We start from the raw sequence: 19412 nt of genomic DNA, 5'->3' as shown, positions 1-19412 counted from the left end.
GAAGGAGCCAGAATTTACCAATGTACATTGCCAAAGAGCCACAGTAATACACCAGCAGCGCCCCCCCCGTGCTGCACACCCACCCGGCCGAACCGCAGTGGAACTCTTGAACCTGTCTGTCCCAAGCACCTAGGGAAGGGGGCACAGCTGCTGAACAAATTGGTTACTTACTTCTTTCTTAGGCCCCCGGCCACTTGCATAACATTCTCCCCAGTTTAAAGATAGGAATCTGTAACATAAGTGCCTGAGAAGGTCCCTTTTACCTGAACGCACACAGTAGGCATGTACAGTGCAGGGTGTTCTCCAGTAACTCCAACCCCAGTGTGAGCAGCAGATCAGTGTCTGCTCTACCTGCCGGTCGTATGTTCCATAAAGCAGGTCAGGCATTAGGCCTGCTCTCCTGCTGGAATCACAGAAGCTGTTCACTGCACTGGCTGTGCACTAGCAGAGAGGGCTGGGACCATCATGAGACTTGGCGGGGGTGGGGGCGCAGGGGGAGTGTTTGTAAAGACCCCGTTATTTACTTCTTGGCAATAACTTAAGCCCAGTGTGGAGCAGCCCCAGGCCCGCGTGTGGAGTTGCTGAGTCTGATAGCAGACAAGAAGCAAGGTGCTAGCGTTCGTCAGGGCCATGTCTTCCTCAGCCTGCACACCGGTACAGAGACTGGCCGCATGCCATGGACGGCAGTCCTGCACAGCTCTGACCAGCCCCTTGGATTCCAGGCCTCAAGATGGACTCAAGAGGCCAGGCAGGGTCCTTCGGGCCTGGGTGTGAGTGAATTGCAGTCACCGGGGTTTTACCAAATGCCCAAAGTCATCGTTACCTGCTGACAGTGCTGGGCCAGTGTGTCCGTCAGTGACGCTAAGTTCAGCACTTGCATTTCAAGAACTGACTCAAGGATTTGGCAGGACTGATGACTGCAACCCTTCGCCCCCACCCCCACCCCTTCTGCTCTCTGGGGCGTAGGGTGCCTGTTCCTAACCCAGTGTAAATATATATTTACTTGGAATGTGAGAGCCGGCTGTTGTGAGCAGGCGAATAAACGTCTGGCTTGTGGGCCCTGCGAAAGGGCCTGCTGCTTGGGTAGCGGCTGCCCTTGGCGCGATGAGTAGGCTAGTCAGTGAGTAATTGCCTTTGGTGGTGGTGGTGTTAACCCCAAACAGAAATGCCCCAGAAAAGCGCAGGGTGTTTGTTAGGCTTGCTCCCCAGTGGCAGGCAGGGGTTCAGGTCTCCCTCGCGTGAGGAATGATCAGAGAAAGTTCCCCGCAGGGATGGGAGTGTAAGGTGCTGACTCAGCCTTGCCTGCGATTGCACGTTAGTGGCTGCTATTTGTCTGGCTCATCTAATGTTACCTGCAGCCCCAGGGTCCCTAGGGGGCACTGTGTGGTGCTGCACCTGTTCAAATGAAAGGGGGAGGAACCACCCCCACACCAACACCTGCTCCTATGGCCCTTGAGTGACCCATCCCAGAGCTGTTGGAGGATCAGACCAGAAAACCCCTCGGTGTCCGAGCCCAGGGGATTCTCTCTGGTTCCTGTGTACGAGGCGTGTACCATGGGTGAGCAGGTGCGTTCTGGCTGTTGTGTGCGCTCCTGTGCTTTCGCCGCCATTCAGCGAGCCCTGCTATTTACCATGGAAAATTCCGCTGCACCCAGTAGCTGTGAGTACCCAACACCAGTTATTGTCCTGTCTTATGGCAATCCTTGTATGTAAATAAAGCACTTTCTTTTTATAGATAGATAGAGACACGGCTCTAGGACTGTGATTACGCTAGCGCTAACTGCATAAACGATAGGCAAAGCCAGCTGGCTGCATTGTGCTGCTGAATGATGATTGCGACTGATATTCAGCTACTGTATTTATGGAATGACAAAATAAAAGACCAGCCTAATATGTCTGTAGGGGAGCCTGGGCTGCATTAATCCCATGGGGGGGGGGGGTCCTGCACCATCCCATACCAGTGCCTCCCCATGCCTGTTGAGTCCCTGCCATGGCATTACTGGGGCAAATCATGTGGCTTCCCCTGCTCTCCAATCCCAGCCTAGTGCCACAGGTCACCAAGTGGTTCCTGTGGCTCCATGTTTTGAGCAAGACATGATGTCCCCGAAGGGGAAGCAGCCATAACCCCTCTCAGCACTGCGGCTGCAGAAAGAGCTGCTGCAGGCCCTGCTCAAGCTCAGCTCGCACGCCCCTCTGCGCCCAGGACCTGCCAATAATTCCGCTCCTTCAGCCTGCAACCCAGGTGCTCCGTTGTCTCAGAGCTGACAGGAGGGTGCCTGTAGTAGTTCTTCTAATGCGCTTTTCAGAAACCACCCGTGTGCTGAGCCTTCGGCAGAAGGGAACTTCAGCAACTCTCAGCCTTTCACGCTCTCACGAAGGGGAGGGAAAGTCTGAGCCTGTGCATGCATGGACCCACCCAGAGCACGCTGGCTGGCTCCTGGAGGCGGAAACTCCTCCTGCCGTACTGACAGAGATGAAAGGGCGGGTGGAACATTGTCCTTTGGTGGTCAGCAGCCCTGCTCTTACTGTACTGAGTGTGTCAGACCTACCTGAATTTCCGTTCGTGACACTGCTTGGTAACCTACTGCAGTTTCAAGTGACTCATGGGGGCTGCAGACCCCCCCCCCTCCCCGAGCTTCCTACAGCCCTTACTTGCTCATTTCCACTCTGCTGCAGAGGCTGTAAGAATAAAAATAATGGGGAAACATTTTTGTTGACTCCTTTTTTTAAAGGATTTATTAAAACACAGAAAACAAAAACAAATACACACAGAGTACAAAGTAAATGTGATTTGTGTTGGCTACAGCCACCAGAAACGCTCCTACAAAAGGTCAGCACAGTTCATTGAGTATCACAAAATAACAAACCAAGAATCATGACGTAGCTTTAAATGCTTCTGGTTTTCCCTAATCTATTTCCCCAAATCTTCACTGCCTTAGTCTGTATGTCACTGGAGCTTTCACAACTTGCTCAGAATTGTTGCCTAATCATGTCTGTGGCAGACAGTGTTGTTGGGAGGAGTTAATACTGGCCCCAGTGTCCAGGCATCAGCACCTTTCCCTGGTACAGTTACTGGGAGAAGTATACTTTGTAGTAGAAAAAACGGTTAAAAAGCTTCATGGGGTGAGTAGGTTGGGGGGATTTTTAGCTAGTTTAGCATAACCAGCCATGAGAGCCTTTTAAAACTCTAATCTCATTTGGACTTGGGGAGGTGATGGGCAGTCGGGGGACGGGGGTGAATGGAAATGGTTCAAACACAGCTTAGTGCCAAGTAATCTTACCCCAAACAAACCAAACACTGCTACAGGAACTCTAGCCATTCAGGAGGGAACCATCACAAACAAACTTTGGACAGAAGAACACACTGGTAGCTCTGTAAACATCAGAGATAGGAACTATGAGAGTTGCTGATTTCCCCTCCATTAGAAGCCTTTGCACTCATTAAAAATCTTGCCACAAAATACAGTGGCAGGTCACAGTGCATTGGCTGCCTCTGCACTAGAGCAGGGCCTGCCTGCAGAGACAAGGCTAATGTTTGCAATGCTCTTCAGTGTCTGCTTCCAGCAGCGCAATGCCTGGCGATTCCAGAATGCATTTCACCCACCAGTGCATGTGTCCCCACCTCCAGAGTGCACGCTGCATTAGCCTTCCCTGTGGGGGACATTGGTACCCCTCACAGGGCTGCCGGGAGCTGGGCAGGAGCCCTGACAGCCCTTCTTTTTCCTGTGTCACATGGGTCAGATTGTGCTGGGGCTGCCAGCCTGCCCTGTGGAGGGAGAGGACAGGGAAAAGCTACTGCTGCAGAGTTAATCCTGGCCCTACTGTTCTCAGGCTTTCCCCACTATGTGCCTTTCACTGATACAGTCCTGCAGAGCACCATTGCTCTTAACAGCAGCGAATGGGCCAGAGGAGACAATTGACAGATGTGCCCAGATTGCCATCCCAGAGGCTGGATGTCTTGCACTGTCCCAGCAGTCACTCACCAACAGGGATGGCTCCAGGGTTTTTGCGGCCCCAAGCAGTGAAAAAATAAAATAAAAAGCCACAATTGCGATAGGCGGCAGCTCCACTGTGCTGCTTTCTTCTTCGGCGGCAATTCGGTGGCAGGCCCTTCCCTCCGAAAGGGACCAAGGGACTTGCTGCCCCTTCCCCTTGGCCACCCCAAACACCTGCTTGCTGAGCTGGTGCCTGGAGCCAGCCCTGCTCACCAAGCCAAGATGGGGTAGGGCTATGTGTCTGGGGGACAAATGCTTCCTCTCTCTCTGCTCCAGTTCAGCCTCCAGAATCCAGTGAACTATCAAGCCCAGAGCGCGGGTTCCGGCAGGAGCAGAGTTGGATACACAGTGAGGAGGGAATTCAAGCCGGGAAGATGGCGAGGTGCAGCGTTTGACCCAGGAGCACTTCCCTGACACACCTCGCTGCTCTCCTGGCAATCAGCCTCTATGCCAAGAAGGTGCTGGCAATGTCACGTGCGGAGAGGAAGCAGCTCTGGGTGGGCTTGGAGTTCCCCCCACACACAACCCTGAGATAACAGCCTGTGCATGGGGCAGTGGTGGGGCGGCAGCACCACAGCCATCCCTGAGACCTCTGCACTGCTTCATGCATGGCCACACACCAGTGCTTGCCCGGCAGGCAGTGGGCTCCTTGGGTGGCTTTCATCACACAAGCCGCTGCTGGTCACCACAGGCGTGTGCTGTGAAAGGCAGGTTGGAGTGGGCAAAATGGTTCCCAAACGAGGTGATGACAGCAAAGCTGCTATCCAACAATCTTCTCTTGGGTACTAGCCGGGGAGCAGGCAAGGCAGACAGGCTGCCCTTTTATTCGCTCGCCCGGTAGGAAGGAAGCCCCCGCCCCTGTGGCTCAGTAAATGGATACAGCAGATCTTAGGCCTCAGCTAACATAAAAGCGAAGACTGCACTGTCAGCAACTCAGCGCTCACCTGACTGGGAGAGAGGCTTCTTGGGGCATCCAGTGACCTGGCGCCCCGGCAGCCTGCAGGGGAGCCCAGAGGCAGGGACCTGCTCACCAAACCCCACACAGAAACAAACTCCTGCTTATGCCAACAAGCCCCAGCTCCCCACGCTGCATGTTACCTGTGAAGCCTGGGGGCCACACTCTGGGCCACGCAGGAAGGTCCCAGGAGGCTGTTCACCTAGCATGTTTTCATGTCTGGTCCACAAGTGTCGATGGAGGTAACTGTAGCACCCGCACTCTAGCTCACATCATCCTAACGCACCCAGGGCTTTGCCCCCTGAATCTCATGCGGTCTGCTAGCCCAGCTAGACCTGTGTATTAGCTCAGCAAACTGCCCTCCGTCAGCGCAGGCCAGGCAACTGGTGTGTTCGATACAGGCCAGGAGTCGGTGAGCAGTCAGGAAAGAGAAACAGACGATCATTTAACCCATTCCCTGCTGGTGAGATCAGTGGACTAGGAGGACATACCAGGCATATCCAGCTGCACAGCAGGTGTGTTCTCCCTTGATGCTTGCGGAGAGATGGCAGGACAGCAGGCGCATTCTCCCTGCGCGTGCACGGGACATTTGGCAGCAGAACAGCAGCTGAAGGGCTTGACGTGTGCATGCATTTGCTCAAACACAAAACAGACATAAAAATCGAACGAACCTAGGAGGCTACAGAAAAGAATTAAGCCTGGCTCCTAACTGTTACCTTAGGGTAACTGGACTAGAAACAGAGCTTCCAATATGGTCTCCCTTTAAATCTGATACATGTTGATAAAAACAGAGACATAAATACTGTTACTAGATAATCCCTTCAGAATTCGGCCAACATTGTCAAGACAAACTCTTCAAGTCTTCAATAAGAAAGTGCAAAAAAATATACATGGAAATGAAATCCCCTTCTAAGAAGTTCTTGAAATGGGCTGGGGGTGGCGGTTTGTTTTGAAGAACACTTTAAATGTGAGCAAGGCAGCCCCTGACCCCAACACCCACTGGGCTGAGAGTTAGTCTTCAATGCAGATGATGTCACCGAGCTTCCCCTTGCATTCCAAGGCTGCACCATCTTTCAGTGACTCTGCTACTTTTTTATCAGGGTGGCTGGAGGGTGGCCCATTGGGTGTTGCTGCAAGAACAAAAGTGAATGCGTTACAGGCCACCTGGTTCCCATTCCCCTCCCTGTCTTGTTGGCTATGACGTGCATGGAAACGCAGTGCAAGGTGATGGCAAAGCGGGCGTGACTGACCCCAAGTAGCAGAGAAGGCAGGGCCACTGGCCAACCTAAAGGAAACATTCTTAGAAGCAAGCACACCAGCTGCATTTTCCTAGCCCAGCACCCGCGTGCACACACGTCTGTGTTCAGTTCACATATAAGCACCCCCGCTAGCAAGGCAAATGCAACATTTATACAATAAGGTGCTTATGGCCCAGTGCACACAGCTCCACTGCTCACTCCAGCTCACGGCTAGGAATGCTTGAAGCATGCTGGCTTGTCAAAACTGCCGTCAGTGGCCCTGAGTGGGCAGCTGGCCCGGCCGAGGGGAGAGAGGGACATTGTGAACTCTCAGCCGTCTCAAGCAGGAGCTGAATAGTCAAACTGTAGCGCTCGATAAAAGGTGAGCCTGTGAGCAGGAAGGAACACAATGGTGAAGGCTCTGAGGGAATGGCCCCTGGGGACGGCAGTCGGCAGGACTCAGTCTGGACAACTGAGAAGAACAAACCACTCTCAGAAATAGCCTGATTTAGCACCTTCCACAAGTGGCAGCTGTTCCGGAGAGTCCTTTCCATCCCTGAAGCAGCTTTGCTCCCTGCATGTGGCCTTAAATTGCAGCGCGGGCAGTTTAGGGTAGACATTAGGAAAAACTTCCTAACTGGAAGTTAAGCACTGGAATAAGTTGCCTAGGGAGATTGTGGGAGGTTTTTAAGAGCCGGTTAGACAGACACCTGTCAGGGATGGTCTAGATACTACTTAGTCCTGCCTGAAGTGCAGGGGACTGGACTAGATGACCTCTCGAGGTTCCTTCCAGTCCTATGATTCTATGTCTCACACACGGACCACAGAGAACCATGCCGCCCAGCACTGAAACCCAGCCACTTGCGGGGGCAGAACACCCAGTGCTGTGTCCATGGGCAGGATGGGCAAGGGGGGATTGCACAGGAAGACGCTCTCCGTAGGCCGTTCTCACATGACATATTATGTCATTAGATGAGCCACTGTTAAGAAATGTAACCTTAAGGGATCTAGTAGTGTAGGGAACCATTTCTGGGGGAGTGGAGCTCATCAACTGGAAAGTGCTTCCAGGCGACACTGGCAGCCCTTGGCTAGCGGGGGCATTCTGATGGGTAATTTCTGGGTCTCATTGTCAGGAACCAGTCACCATGTGTTGGGTTTCATTCTATTTTCATATAAAGTTATGATGCCTGGCCAGGCTTGGCCACGTGGCCAGGGAGCTCTGCCCTCCCACTGGATACTTTCCAGGAGCTCATTTCCTGGGTCTAGGAGGAAACTGCAAGACAAAGCCATTGAAAATGGCCTCAGCCACCTGTGAGGCTCGTCCCACGGTGTATGGAATGGGAGCTTTGTGCAGAGAAAAGGGGACGCATGCTGCTAACTCCTGATTTGGACTAGGATCAGGCTCATGGTCAGGAATCAAGTCGGATAATCCCAAGCTGTCCCAGAAGCAGTGCCTCGGAGGGCACTGAAGAATGGCCTCACAGATGAGACCCAGCGGCGCTCTGAGAGCGGGCTAGCCTCCCAGCACCTCTGGGTGTGTGTGCCCAGCCGTGAGAAGCGAGCCCAGGCAGACAGACTCACCCTAGCGCCACCTGGGCTAATGCACTAACAGCAGCAGTGTGGACATTGCCTCTGGAGCAGCAGCTAAGTCTGAATTCAGGTGGTGAGCCTGAGCTGCACTGTCTACACTGCTGTTTTACGTGCACTAGCACAAGTCAGGCTCCCAGCCATACCCTCGGAGTGCTGCCTGGCTTCCAGCCCACCCGCAGTGACACAGAACGCTGCAGGGAGGAGGACAAGAGAGGAAACATACTCCAGTGATCCTTGCAAAGCAGTGAATTATCCTGGCCAAAGACTGCTCGCTGACTGACGGTTCCTATTGTCATCTGACATGACTGCACCAAGCGACAGGCTGAATCCTCCGGGGCAGTAAGTGTTTTCCCAGATCTTGGGTTATTTGCTGAAGACTCCTTTGCATTTCAGTTGAGATCTAAGGTGAGTTCAACGCCACCACGGTAAAACTGCCAGGCAGAAATGGATGGCAGAGCTTCCTGTGTTGCTGTGACTGGTGTGTTCATTAATGCACTAATTAGTAGCTCAGACAAGACACAAACCAAGGGAGAAGGAGGAAAATGTAAATGGATGCAGAGTCCTGAAAAAAGAAGACTCTGGCTGTACGGCATGTCTCACTGACATGCCCTCTGCACTGAGAGCTCACATCATGGTGCTGAGCTTCTCCAACATCTGTGCAATGCCAACCTCATCAATTCAGGGTAAAACTTGGGATGGATTCTCTGGGAGCTGGCTCTTCTTTAGGCTTTCCAAAGTCCAGACCTGGAATTTGGAAGGGATGACACCAGACAGGTTCCATGCAAAAGTACACATGATATTTCTACATAAATACATTTTCAAGGCAACATGGCACATCAGTCTAGGAACTTCCTTTCTTCAGGAGCAGAAGGGAATGCGAGGTTTGATTTGAGGAAATATCATGAGAACAGGGAAAACTATTCTATGCAAAGAGAACAAAATGCAGAGATTCCAGAAACCAAAAGATGTCAATGCCCAGTGTAGAGAATTCACTAACTGCTAGCCTAGCCACGACCTAGCATCACAAGCATGAGCATAACTATGCCTATGAGAAGAACAGGACATTTCCCTAGACATGTTATCAAAAAAACAACAAGCAACCAACATGAGATGAGCTCCCCCAGTGACCGGCACACTAGCCCCAAGCAGGGCTGGGTCCAGCTTTTTTGCTGCCCCAAGCGGCGAAGAGAGAGGAAAAAAAAGCTGCGATTGGCAGCTGCTTTCCTTCTTCGGCGGCAATTCGGTGGCCAGTCCTTCCCTCCGCGAGGGACTGGGAGACCTGCTGCCAAATTGCTGCCGAAGACCCAGGTGTGCTACCCACTTCCATGGGCCGCCCCAAGCACCAGCTTGCAGCACTGGTGCCTGGAGCCCAAGACTCTGCAAACACTCTCTGTACTGACTTAGAACTGCAGGGGAGTTTGATGTTCATTATCCTTACAGAGCTGGAGCTAGATATTTCGTAGCGTGCGCCACTAGTGATAAGGCCTGTGCCCTAGGAGCTCTGTTACTTTGTGAATGGTGCTGACGGAAAGGCTGCTCCCCTGTCTGACGCCATCAAACTAAAGAGCTTCGCTAAACACACAGACACCACTGCTCACTGGCAATAGTGGGTGCAAGGACGTGGGACGGCTGGTCAGAACCCAAGAGTGGATCCATCATTTCACTCCAGCATCTCCTCAGCAGCTGCACCAATTACAGCTGCTCTCTGAGGACCACCCCCGGAGCTGACTGTGCCTGGAGCAATGACCTGCCCAGCAGCACATGTGCCTTTGTGAACCCTGTGCTTTTACCGTGGGGCCATATAACACTTCGTATGTGCTGCTGCAGCAGCGGGACTGGGGCCGTGTCGAGGAGGCAGCAGGGCTACCGCCATTCAAGGAGACAACACGAACTAGACACTCCTGAACATTCTGGATTTATTAACTCCTTCCACCTTGTGATTTGCTGACACTCAGAGTGAATCATGTTATTAGGCAGCGCCTGAGAGATGGGACAATACGATACGTTTAGCAGATAGTAATAAGCATGGCCTTACCTCAGGTGGGAATAAGAACTGCAGAGGAAAATCTTGGAAACGGCTAAATATCTATTGATAAGAGAGAAAACATCTTGCTTGCCCAGTGGTCTTTGGCTTTGCTTGTGGCCCACTGAAATTTGCCACTTTAATTTCTGCAGTTAGAGAAAGAGGCTGCGAGAAATCTTAACCTACCAGTCACGTAAGGTCCCAGCGGCATCTGACTGTAGTTGACAATCCCACCTGGTCCAGGACCTCGGAAGTTTGACCCGAAGTTGTTATTATAGAGCTGGGAGGACCCAAAGGAGCCCTGGAGAAACAGGAGAAAACAACAGCTGGGCTGATCCCCAGATAACCAGCCTGCTCTCCCTGCATGATGCGCACTGGAGTCACCAGACACGTCCCAGCCTAACTACTTCACTTCTGCTCAGGCAAAACACCCCGGGGTCTCCAAAGAGAGCTTTGCGCAGACACCACCGTGCTGACCGTGGGAGACCTGGGAAGAGGAGGAGCTGTTTGGCCTACATAAGGAGCCCAGGACACAGCACACGGAAGTTAGAGATGGAAAGGGCCTGTTAGGTCAACATATCCATCCTCTGCCAATTAACTCCCTAACACTGCACCATACTGAGATGCTTTCCAAGGGACTCTCCATGCAGATCACCAAACTGAACAACTGCGCTAGCATGAGCCAGATTGCCCAAGCTGCCCACGCCCCTGTGCTTATTTTCAGCTCTCTCTGACCTGCTGGACTGTGGGGTCCCCTCCTCGGTTAGTGAGACGACTCAGTATGCTCCGTTCCGACATCTGCAGGCGCGCGGCGACTGGTGGTATCCTGGACAGCATGGACGGCAAGCGGGTCACATCCGCCTTCATGTCACTCAGCAGCTCCTCGAGCTGGTTCAGAACTGCAACACAGACGTACCGATTACACCCAATGTAGCTAAGAAACCTGCTCTCCCACGCTGAGCGGGGGATCCTGGGGGGAGCAGAAGGGACTAACTGATTCCAGTGAGGTTACGTGGGGGGTGAAAATACGGTGACATGTCTTGGACCCTGGAGGAGAGGAGACACGGGAGCTGTACAGGGAAAGCTGGTGGGGTTCAGAGATCAGTTTGCAGAGAGGGACACAGATTTGAAGTTGAGTGGGCATATGGCGGTGTTGTTCTCCACACATGCCAAATGCCTGCACCTCCTTCGCCGCACACGGCTGTGCTAAAAGGAAGCAATTTCCACATGCTTTGTGCCCTCCTAATTACACCCCGAACCATCTCCCTCAATCTCAGCTAATGTCAGAATCCCCCAAGCTCTGGGCCTCTCTAACTGCTCCAGAGCAGCACCTGACTGAAGCCATGTCCAGCAGCAGTTCTGTAAACCATGTGCCCGTCTAATTTCACAAACTGCCCCCTCCGAGCCCGAGGGAGAGCAGCTCTCTCATCAGCCACCCACCTTCCTGCCTGGCTCTCCAGATACGGCAGCAAACAGGAACTTGCGTATCTGGGAGCTGCTGCCAGCCTAGTTCATTTTCTGCCCATACTTGGCTACTTGTATTTTTCTTGTGTCGTTGTAAATGGCAGAACTTTTCCACCATTTTCCCATCCACATCTCAGATCCGTGTCCCCCATCGAAGGTTGATTTGCTCCCATGGGATGTTATGGTAATGGCCTTTGGCTGGGATCTGAAGACGATGACAGTAAGGGTGCTGGACAGCTAACTGCTGCTCAGAGCCCCCTGGAGCAGCTGTGTTGTGTCTGGCAAACAAGCTACATTCTGCCCTCTCTGCTCTTGTATTCCATCACATTTGCACACCAAAGTCTGGCATGGACTGTGTCAGTCTCTGGCTGGGCACCCCTATGTAGCACCAGGGAGCAGCACTTACTCCGTCCTCTGCCCCTGCACACTCCTCACCAGTCTCCAGGGGTCCTAGCTACGGCAGAATTGGCTGCAGTTTATGCAAGTGACTATTCCTGCATTGACAGCTTATGAATCAGCAGAACTGCTGAGCTGTTATCACCCAGAGCTGCCTGCATCAGGCTGGCAGGATCCATGGCCCTGCCAAGGGATGAAAGACTCTTACACTGACCCACCCTGTTAGCAGGAGCTAATGCCCTGCTCAGAGCTGCTGGGTAAACATGCCTTGTTAACTCCACCAGAGTCCTGGGTGAGACTCTCCTGCCAGAGGGAACACGGGGCAGAGACAGGGAGACCCTGCAGGAAGAGCCAGACTTGGGGAGAAGACGCATGTTCTGTTCCTGGGGGGTGGTCTGGAACAGGAAGGGAACATCCCCTGCTTTTACAGTCATTTCTGGACTGCCTGGGCCAGTATCCCTGAACACTTCAACCCCATCCTGTAATGGTTCAGGGGAGGTAAGATCCTGTCCTCGGGCCGTCAGGAAAATGAAGGGAGGATTTGGGGGTGGAAGCCCTGCAGAGTTTTTTGCCATTGCTTTAACCATGTACCTCCAGAGAAGCAAGCATCCCCATGGGCACTGCTGCCAGAAGACACTGGTCCTGGGAGCCCCCAGATTGCAAGCTGCTGCTGATTTTTGGAACAATCCAGGTTGCTAGTGGTTGGTTCCAAACTCAGTCTCCATCAGACTGACTCATCCAGGCCTGCGTCCGTTCATCTCTCTTAACTCTGAGCTTCAGTCCCGACCAGCCAGGCATGCCATTTTATCTCCTGAGTGCGTGCACATTTGTGAGCGGGTGAAAAGCACGTTCCTGGTTACCCTGGCTGGGTGGGGAACTATCAAAATACCCTCACAACACCCTGTGCTAGGCAGGATCTGCTCCAAATCAGTGCACTAGATTCAAACGGGGCACCGGGTGCTGCTCTTACAGCCCCAAGGCGGGCGCTGCCTGTGGCTGGTTAACAAGCCGTGCGGGTAAATGCCTCTTTACCTACCAATAGGAACGGCTGCAAAGCTACACTCAGGTTCCGGACGGTGACCTAAACCACACACACAGTGCGGCCACTGTGATCTTCTGAGAGGTGTCTCTGTGCCAGGGCACCTCTGTATGGACACAGACTGAGAACGCCTCACTTCTCTGCTATTCTCCATCTCCCTAGGCTTAGGGGTGCAATGCAATCCCTGGGGTTGCCAGGGGGATACGCAACCAGGACTCCCGGGACACCACCACCTGGTGAGCAGCCCCTTGTTAGGGGGTTGTTGCTGAGCGTCACAAGCAGGGCTCGTTTCAGGTCTACGTCGTGTCTTTTCTGCCCTGGGAGGACAATCTCCCCTTGGCAACCTTGGAGCCAAGAGAATCGACCCACTGCACACTGACATTTCCCCTCTGCTCCTGCCCTGGAAGCCCTCACAAATGGCTACAGTCCCTGTGGTCAAAGGTCAGAGAGCCATGGCCAGCTCCAGGCCAGGGAAACGTTGTGAGACAGAAACACCAGCCAATCACTTCCTCCCAGTCGGATTTATTGTCTCTCTGCCCGATGCCGGGACCACTCCCCCTGCAAGTCAGCTGGGAATGCCACAGCCCCAGAGAGCCCGTGCGGCTGGCGCACCTCTCGGCCCTGGCTAGTGAGGCAACAAGGGAGGGAGCAGGCTAGGCAGCGGCAACAAACCTTTGTGCAGGACAGCATTGGCAGGCTTGTTCCCAGCCAGGGACTCTTTGGAGAGATGCTGGTGGCTTTCGGCAAGGCACTCCACTTCAGTCAGACGGGCATTCAGTGCCATGGCCGGGTGACTGGGGTCCTGGCTCATGTTGAGGTATGCGGCCCTTCGCAGCTGCTCCTCTATCACCAGGGCCTGCTCGAGCAACTGAGACACAACCAGAGAAGAGTCAGGGCCGGATCCTTGGCGGGGATAAATCGGTGCTGCGCTGGCTATGCTGATTTACTGCAGCCAACGCTCCAGCCCTCTAACTGCCCCACTTGTCTGACATGGGGAGGGACCAGCAGCCACTGAGGGGGAAGCAGACTTTCCCTTCCCCTGTAGGCTTTTCCATCTCACCAAAGTGGAAGCTGAGGGGTCAGTCTGGGGGCTTAGCCAATCCTCAGACGCTGCTGTGGCTCAGACGGAGGGGCGGTTAATGCCAGCTGCTCTGACTGGTGGCATAAACACCTGGCCACTAAGAATCAGGTGGAGACCCCTTGACTCACCGCGCAGAGGCCAGCCCGTGGCAAGTGGATGGCAACAGCTTTACCTCACTTCCGCCTGAGCTACAGAGCAGCGATCTGGTAGGCGGCCCCGTTAGACGCCAAACATCAGAGGACAGTTGATTTATACCCATGGAAGTTCACGCAAAGCCACAGCAGTTCCTTTTGCTGAGCTTAGTAAGAGCTGAGTGAGTGGGGACGATGCTCAGCTCCCAAAACAAGCCCAGGGGAACCCACTCCATGGGCCCCTGATACCTGACAAGAGGCCCGTGGCCTAGGTAAGCAGCTACGCAACAGTCTCATTGCAGTGGTTCGTTGCCACTCCATCCAGGATAAGCAGCACTGGGGTCAGGGGCTGTCTGCAGTCCATTCCCTATGAATCTGTCTGGTGCCAGGGCTCCCTGCTGGGCACTTCACACCCTTGCTCTCTTCACGCTCCCTGGCTCTCTTCAGGCTGCCAGACATGTCCACAAGACTGCAGCCCACTCCCCACCCTCGGGCATAGCTCCACTTGCCCTCCTCAAGTGGGGGGCACCTTCCCTCCAGGCTCACCTTGAACCGTCGGGCGAGGAACTTGTTCTTCATCTCGAGGTAGTTCCCCTTGTGTATCTCTGACTTGAACGGCTCATTCAGAATCACATAGCGTGGGTCGTTCTGGATGTCCTGCCAGCGGGCATAGCCATGGCTGGGTGCAGGGAGGGGTGTTAAGGGAAAAGACCAGATCCCCATCTGCAATCTCGTTGGGTAGCCTGGGGAGTTTGCTTAGTGACACTCTGCGCTCATCATCTTCAAAGCATAGCACTAAGTAACCAGCACAGCACTCCGACTGTCATCCCCGGGTGCCAACGACTCCGGGCAGTTAAACAACCTGCCCAACGCCAGAGAGGGAGCCGGTGTCAGAGTCAAGACCAGCACTCAGGTGGGGAGTCTCCTCAGATCTCGCTCATGCTGATCACCTCCCCATCACCCCACAGTGGCCCAGCCTCTCCAGTCACCTCCCTGTCCACAGTGGCAAGGGCTCTCACTACAAGTTCAAGGATACGTAACAATTCCAGCCAGCAGCCAGTAGTCATGTCTCCGGTGCCAGATGTCATAGATCTTGCCTGAGGAGACGGCAGCTCTCTCCTCGTTCTGCCACAACGTGTGCAACTCTGAGAAGGCAAAGCAGAGCCACCTTCAGCCAGCAGCATGAGAGCGTATGTGCTGCTACAAGGCAAGGCAGGACTGGCCAAGAGACGTATTCCTGCCTGCAGCCACTTGACTCAAGCCTTCCATTCCTTAAAAAAAAGGGGAAGGAATAGCTCAGTGGTTTGAGCATTGGCCTGCTAAACCCAGGGTTGTGAGTTCAGTCCTTGAGGGGGCCACTTAGGGATCTGGGGCAAAATCAGTACTTGGTCCTGCTGGTGAAGGCAGGGGGCTGGACTCAATGACCTTTCAGGGTCCCTTCCAGTTCTATGAGATAGGTATATCTCCATATATACTATGTGTAGCCTTTGACCCATTTCAGTTAATAGCATCATCAACTGACACCTTAGAATCAAATCACAGGTCTCACAAACACCACATCTTATTCTGAGCAGCTTTGCTCCCTTTAGGAAGGACAGATCACTGGCTATAGAAAGCTGCCAGCTCGGTAGCAATGACAGCTATAGATACTTTTAAATGAGCAAAGAGGAAAGACCCCTCCCCCAGAAAACTCATGACACTAGAGCTAGATGACAACAGCTAAAGTTGTGTTACTCAGGCATGCCTACAAGCATTCTAAACCCTGGTATGCAGCTCGTGGGCAGTAGATTTAATTACATGGCTGATGGTGCCATCCCTAAGCATTAGGAACAGGCCATGGAGAGAAGAGGGAGGCTCTCTCTCAACCTAGAGAGTGGACTTCATTACCAAAGAAAGTCTCTAGTCCAGGGCCCACTTTGGAAAGGGACCCACACGGTGTCCCCTAGAAGCCCAGAGGACTCCACGTTGGCTTAAGGTTTGATGTTAATGATTCCTTCAGTGCCATGGGATGCACAGACTAGGGTTACAGTGGATGCTGTGACAACTGACATCATAACTTGCACTTGGGGCAGGCCTGAGAGGCCCGTCAAGAAAAAGGAACTGACAGAAAATCCCAGTGATGCTTGGGGCTGAACGGTGATGCAATCACTCCTTGGGACTGGAGCTCTTTTTCAGTATGCAGCTATGGAACAGGTCAAACTGTTTAGGCTCAAAATGTAGAGTGCATATATTAAAAATATGAATCTGAATGGATATCCTGACCTGAATTAACCTAGCGAATGCTTTCAGTGAAAAAAATGTTTCAAACATTCCTTTGCAGCATCTGCAACCCCAATATAACGAAGGTCAGAAAATAAAAGGGAGGATAAAGAGAACATCAACCTGACCAGTCTAGCTTCTCGGACTAAGCCTAGTGAAATACAAAACATTAACAGCGAGCAGAACTGGAATAAAGCAGATTTGGTTCTTGTAGTGCTTCCTGTTTCGATATTCTGTGGAGTTTATTAGTCACTCAGGCGTACTTTATAAAATCTGAGCTGAGTACACAGTGCCGCAAATGCTGAGGTGAGAATGACTCACATGATAAACAAGGCTGCTGATTACTGTAGCATCACAGACCAACACAGTAGAAAACTCGAGCCAGTTCCCTGAGCTGCGCTTTTCCCAGCAGCCAGTGACTACCAGCACAGAGCGAGGATCTGGCATTGTGTTCTGGGATTGGAATTCCATTATTTTAAAGCACTGTCAGGCTCAAATCCTCTTTAACTGAATATGCAGAGAATCTGTGCAAAGACTGTGCAGCTTTCGCATGCAAACACTTTAAAAGTGACTGGGATGCTGTGTCTCAGCCCCAAACCGTTACCTGTAAAGCCACCATCAGCAATGTTGAACATGAATCTAAAGTTCATATTTTTATCCTCCTTCTTCCCATCCTCCTCTTCTTCTTTTTCACCATTTTGCTGAGTCTCACTCTGCTCCTTCTCATCCACCTTGGTATCCTCTGCTTATCAAAGACAGTAACATCAGACGAGCACCACTGACCCTGCCATGCTGAACTGACTTGCTATTTCACATCATTGCCCCATTAACGGCAGCAGCTCTCTCCTAAAGTCATTCTTCAAAACATCCCCGTGTGGGCATATCACCAGCCTGCCTCCTGGCCTCCCATCAAGCACAAGCAGCACTCGCCAGCCGAGATGCCGTTGGAGATAGGAACAGGTGAGGCGGCTCCGGGTATAGAGCTCCACCCCCACCTCAGAAAGGAAATAAGGGGAGAGTCAGTTTTCTTGCCTGTCCCTAGAGCTATTCTGAGCCACTGGCATTGCTACAACTGCTCGGAAGTGTGGTCTAGTGGTTGCAGCTGGATTAAAACTCCGTGGCTGGCCTGTGCCAGCTGACTCAGGCTAAGGGGCCGTTTAATTGCAGTGTAGATGTTTGGGCTTGGACTGGAGCCCAGGTTCTAGGACCCTGCAAGGTGGGAGGGTCCCAGAGCTCAGACTGCACCCAAGCCCAGGGAGCCTGAGTCAGCTGGCACGGGCCAGCCGCGGGTGTCTAACTGAAGGGTAGAAAGACCCTAAGTCCCTCTTGAGGCCCATTCTGGCTCTCGCACAGACTCTTTGCATGCTGCTGGGCCCCCGTCTCCACTTGTGAATCCAAGCCACAGACGGAAAGTCGGCACAAAGCAGCAGAGTACACAGCTCCCGAGTGCGCTGCCGTTTCTCACAAAGGTGAGGTATAGGAGCTGCAAACACAGTCCATAAATGCACTTGAACATCATAATTGAGCCCTTTGGGGCTGGATCCGGCTTATCGCTATAGGTGTGTACATAGTGATCACAGCCTGTGGGCACCAACACAACACAAACATGAACTCGAAGGAGCTGCTTTTATATCCCCCTTTCCCTGACTAAACACGCTACAGACACATGGCATGCACCCATTCACACGCATGCGCACTGCTCCAGAACACACACAACGCTCTACTCTTCGTTTTTATCAGCTCTCTGTTGCAATTCAGGCCATGGGCATTTTACCTGTCTTGTACTCTTTATCTTCTCCTTTACCTTGGCAGGCATTTAATTCTGACTTTTCCAATGGCTTTTCTTTTTCCTGAATTGCCTCATCTGCAGGAATTAAATAGGACAACAAAAGACGATTAACGGGCAGAAATGCCTACCAGCGTCGCTGGATTCATTTGCCTTTCCTATTTAACGTTGCAAAATATTTGTTTGCCTGCATATTACAGCTGGTAGACACATGGCCAACAGGACAGTTTTCTGTCAGAAAATGCAGTTTCATCAAAATTGAAACATTTTGTGGTATGATGGGGAAACCTCAATTTGCATCGTAAACGGATGCAAACATTACGTTAATAAAATTGAGAGCTTATTTTAGCGTTAGGGCCAGCGCTAGAGCCCTCCCAGCAGCATGAGAATACACACTCTTCGGGTGAAATTCACCCCTATGTGAGGCACCACCACAAGACCTAAGCCTCACTGAAGTCCCACTTAGCGGGCATAGGTCTGTGAAAGAGGGGTGCATGTCTCCCGCAGAGAGATTAACCACTCTGCTTTACAGGTTACATTATATACAAAAAAGGTTCCTTAAAAACTATGGGGAAAAATACAATGTGATCTTGTAATTACAGACTCTATGGTAATACACACAAGGAGGGCCAATTAAGGTTGCACGGGCATTTCCTAACTTGTGGGTAATTGACGTTGCAACCTTTACAATCTTTTAATACAGTATTTTATGGACTTTCCTAGGTACAAACAAATTCCATTATGTACAACTGTAACAACCCCGTCATGCAACACTGAGAGGATTTGAACCCTGCACCTTCGGGCACTGAGGTAGAGTAGCTTGAACTACAGGACCAGCTATTAAGCTAGCAGCAGGAGAAGGCTATTATCCTAGTTGGGAGAGCACCGCATTAATGCACACAGTGGCTTGAACAAGGAAGGAAACAGTCTCTCCAATGATTCTGTGACAGCTGGGTCTGCCCCAGACTTCATGGATGCTGGGCAAACAAGCTCCACATGCAGCGGGTGCACCAGAGTCACAGGCTGCCTCACCTCTCACCGGCAGCCGCTCAGGCGAAGGCTCAGCCTTTTCACCCTCTTCTTGTTTTTCTTCTCTCGGTTTCTCCTCATTTCCAGAGCTCTCTTGGTTTTCTTCATTCTCGGCTTTCTCTGCACTTGCTGGACCCTTGATTTCAAGTGAGGACACCACATTAGCCACTTTAGCTCAAAGGGCTTAGGATATGTTACTGCAAAATTGCCCAGAAAGCCCCGACTATAACCAATCAGAGACACGTGGTCCAGCAGCCCTGGCTTGGCTCTGATTTACAGCTGACACCACATCACTGAACCTCTCTGCCTCGGTTTCCCTCTCAGGAGTACTGGGGTAATACTACACAGCTGTGTGAATCAGTTACTAGTGCTTTAAACATGATCCGTGAAGGAAGGCAGGCGCGTAACCCTTCCTTTGCGAAGCAC

At 52.2% G+C, this 19412-nt stretch overlaps 1 protein-coding gene across 4 annotated transcripts in view; it reads right to left on the bottom strand.

Moving 5' to 3' along the window:
* Positions 1-4438: 4438 nt before the first annotated feature.
* The window catches only part of CHD5 (chromodomain helicase DNA binding protein 5), an 86441-nt gene continuing 71467 nt past the window's right edge, over positions 4439-19412 (bottom strand). For 3 of the 4 annotated variants that reach the window (XM_032763734.2, XM_032763735.2, XM_032763738.2), the window contains 9 exons: positions 18990-19122; positions 17946-18035; positions 16776-16913; positions 14949-15057; positions 14459-14591; positions 13373-13568; positions 10537-10700; positions 9988-10102; positions 4439-6080 (listed from right to left, as the gene is read on the bottom strand). In XM_032763734.2, coding sequence (XP_032619625.1) covers positions 5962-6080; positions 9988-10102; positions 10537-10700; positions 13373-13568; positions 14459-14591; positions 14949-15057; positions 16776-16913; positions 17946-18035; positions 18990-19122 — 1197 coding nt within the window. In that variant the 3' untranslated portion in view covers positions 4439-5961. Of the gene's footprint in view, positions 6081-9813; positions 9865-9987; positions 10103-10536; positions 10701-13372; positions 13569-14458; positions 14592-14948; positions 15058-16775; positions 16914-17945; positions 18036-18989; positions 19123-19412 lie in introns of all 4 variants that reach the window. The other variant, XM_032763736.2, reaches the window with a different exon arrangement.

The sequence above is a fragment of the Chelonoidis abingdonii genome, chromosome 23 (genome assembly GCF_003597395.2).
Source record: "Chelonoidis abingdonii isolate Lonesome George chromosome 23, CheloAbing_2.0, whole genome shotgun sequence".
Lineage (NCBI taxonomy): Eukaryota > Metazoa > Chordata > Testudines > Testudinidae > Chelonoidis > Chelonoidis abingdonii.
This window is presented reverse-complemented; position numbering and strand designations above follow the sequence as displayed.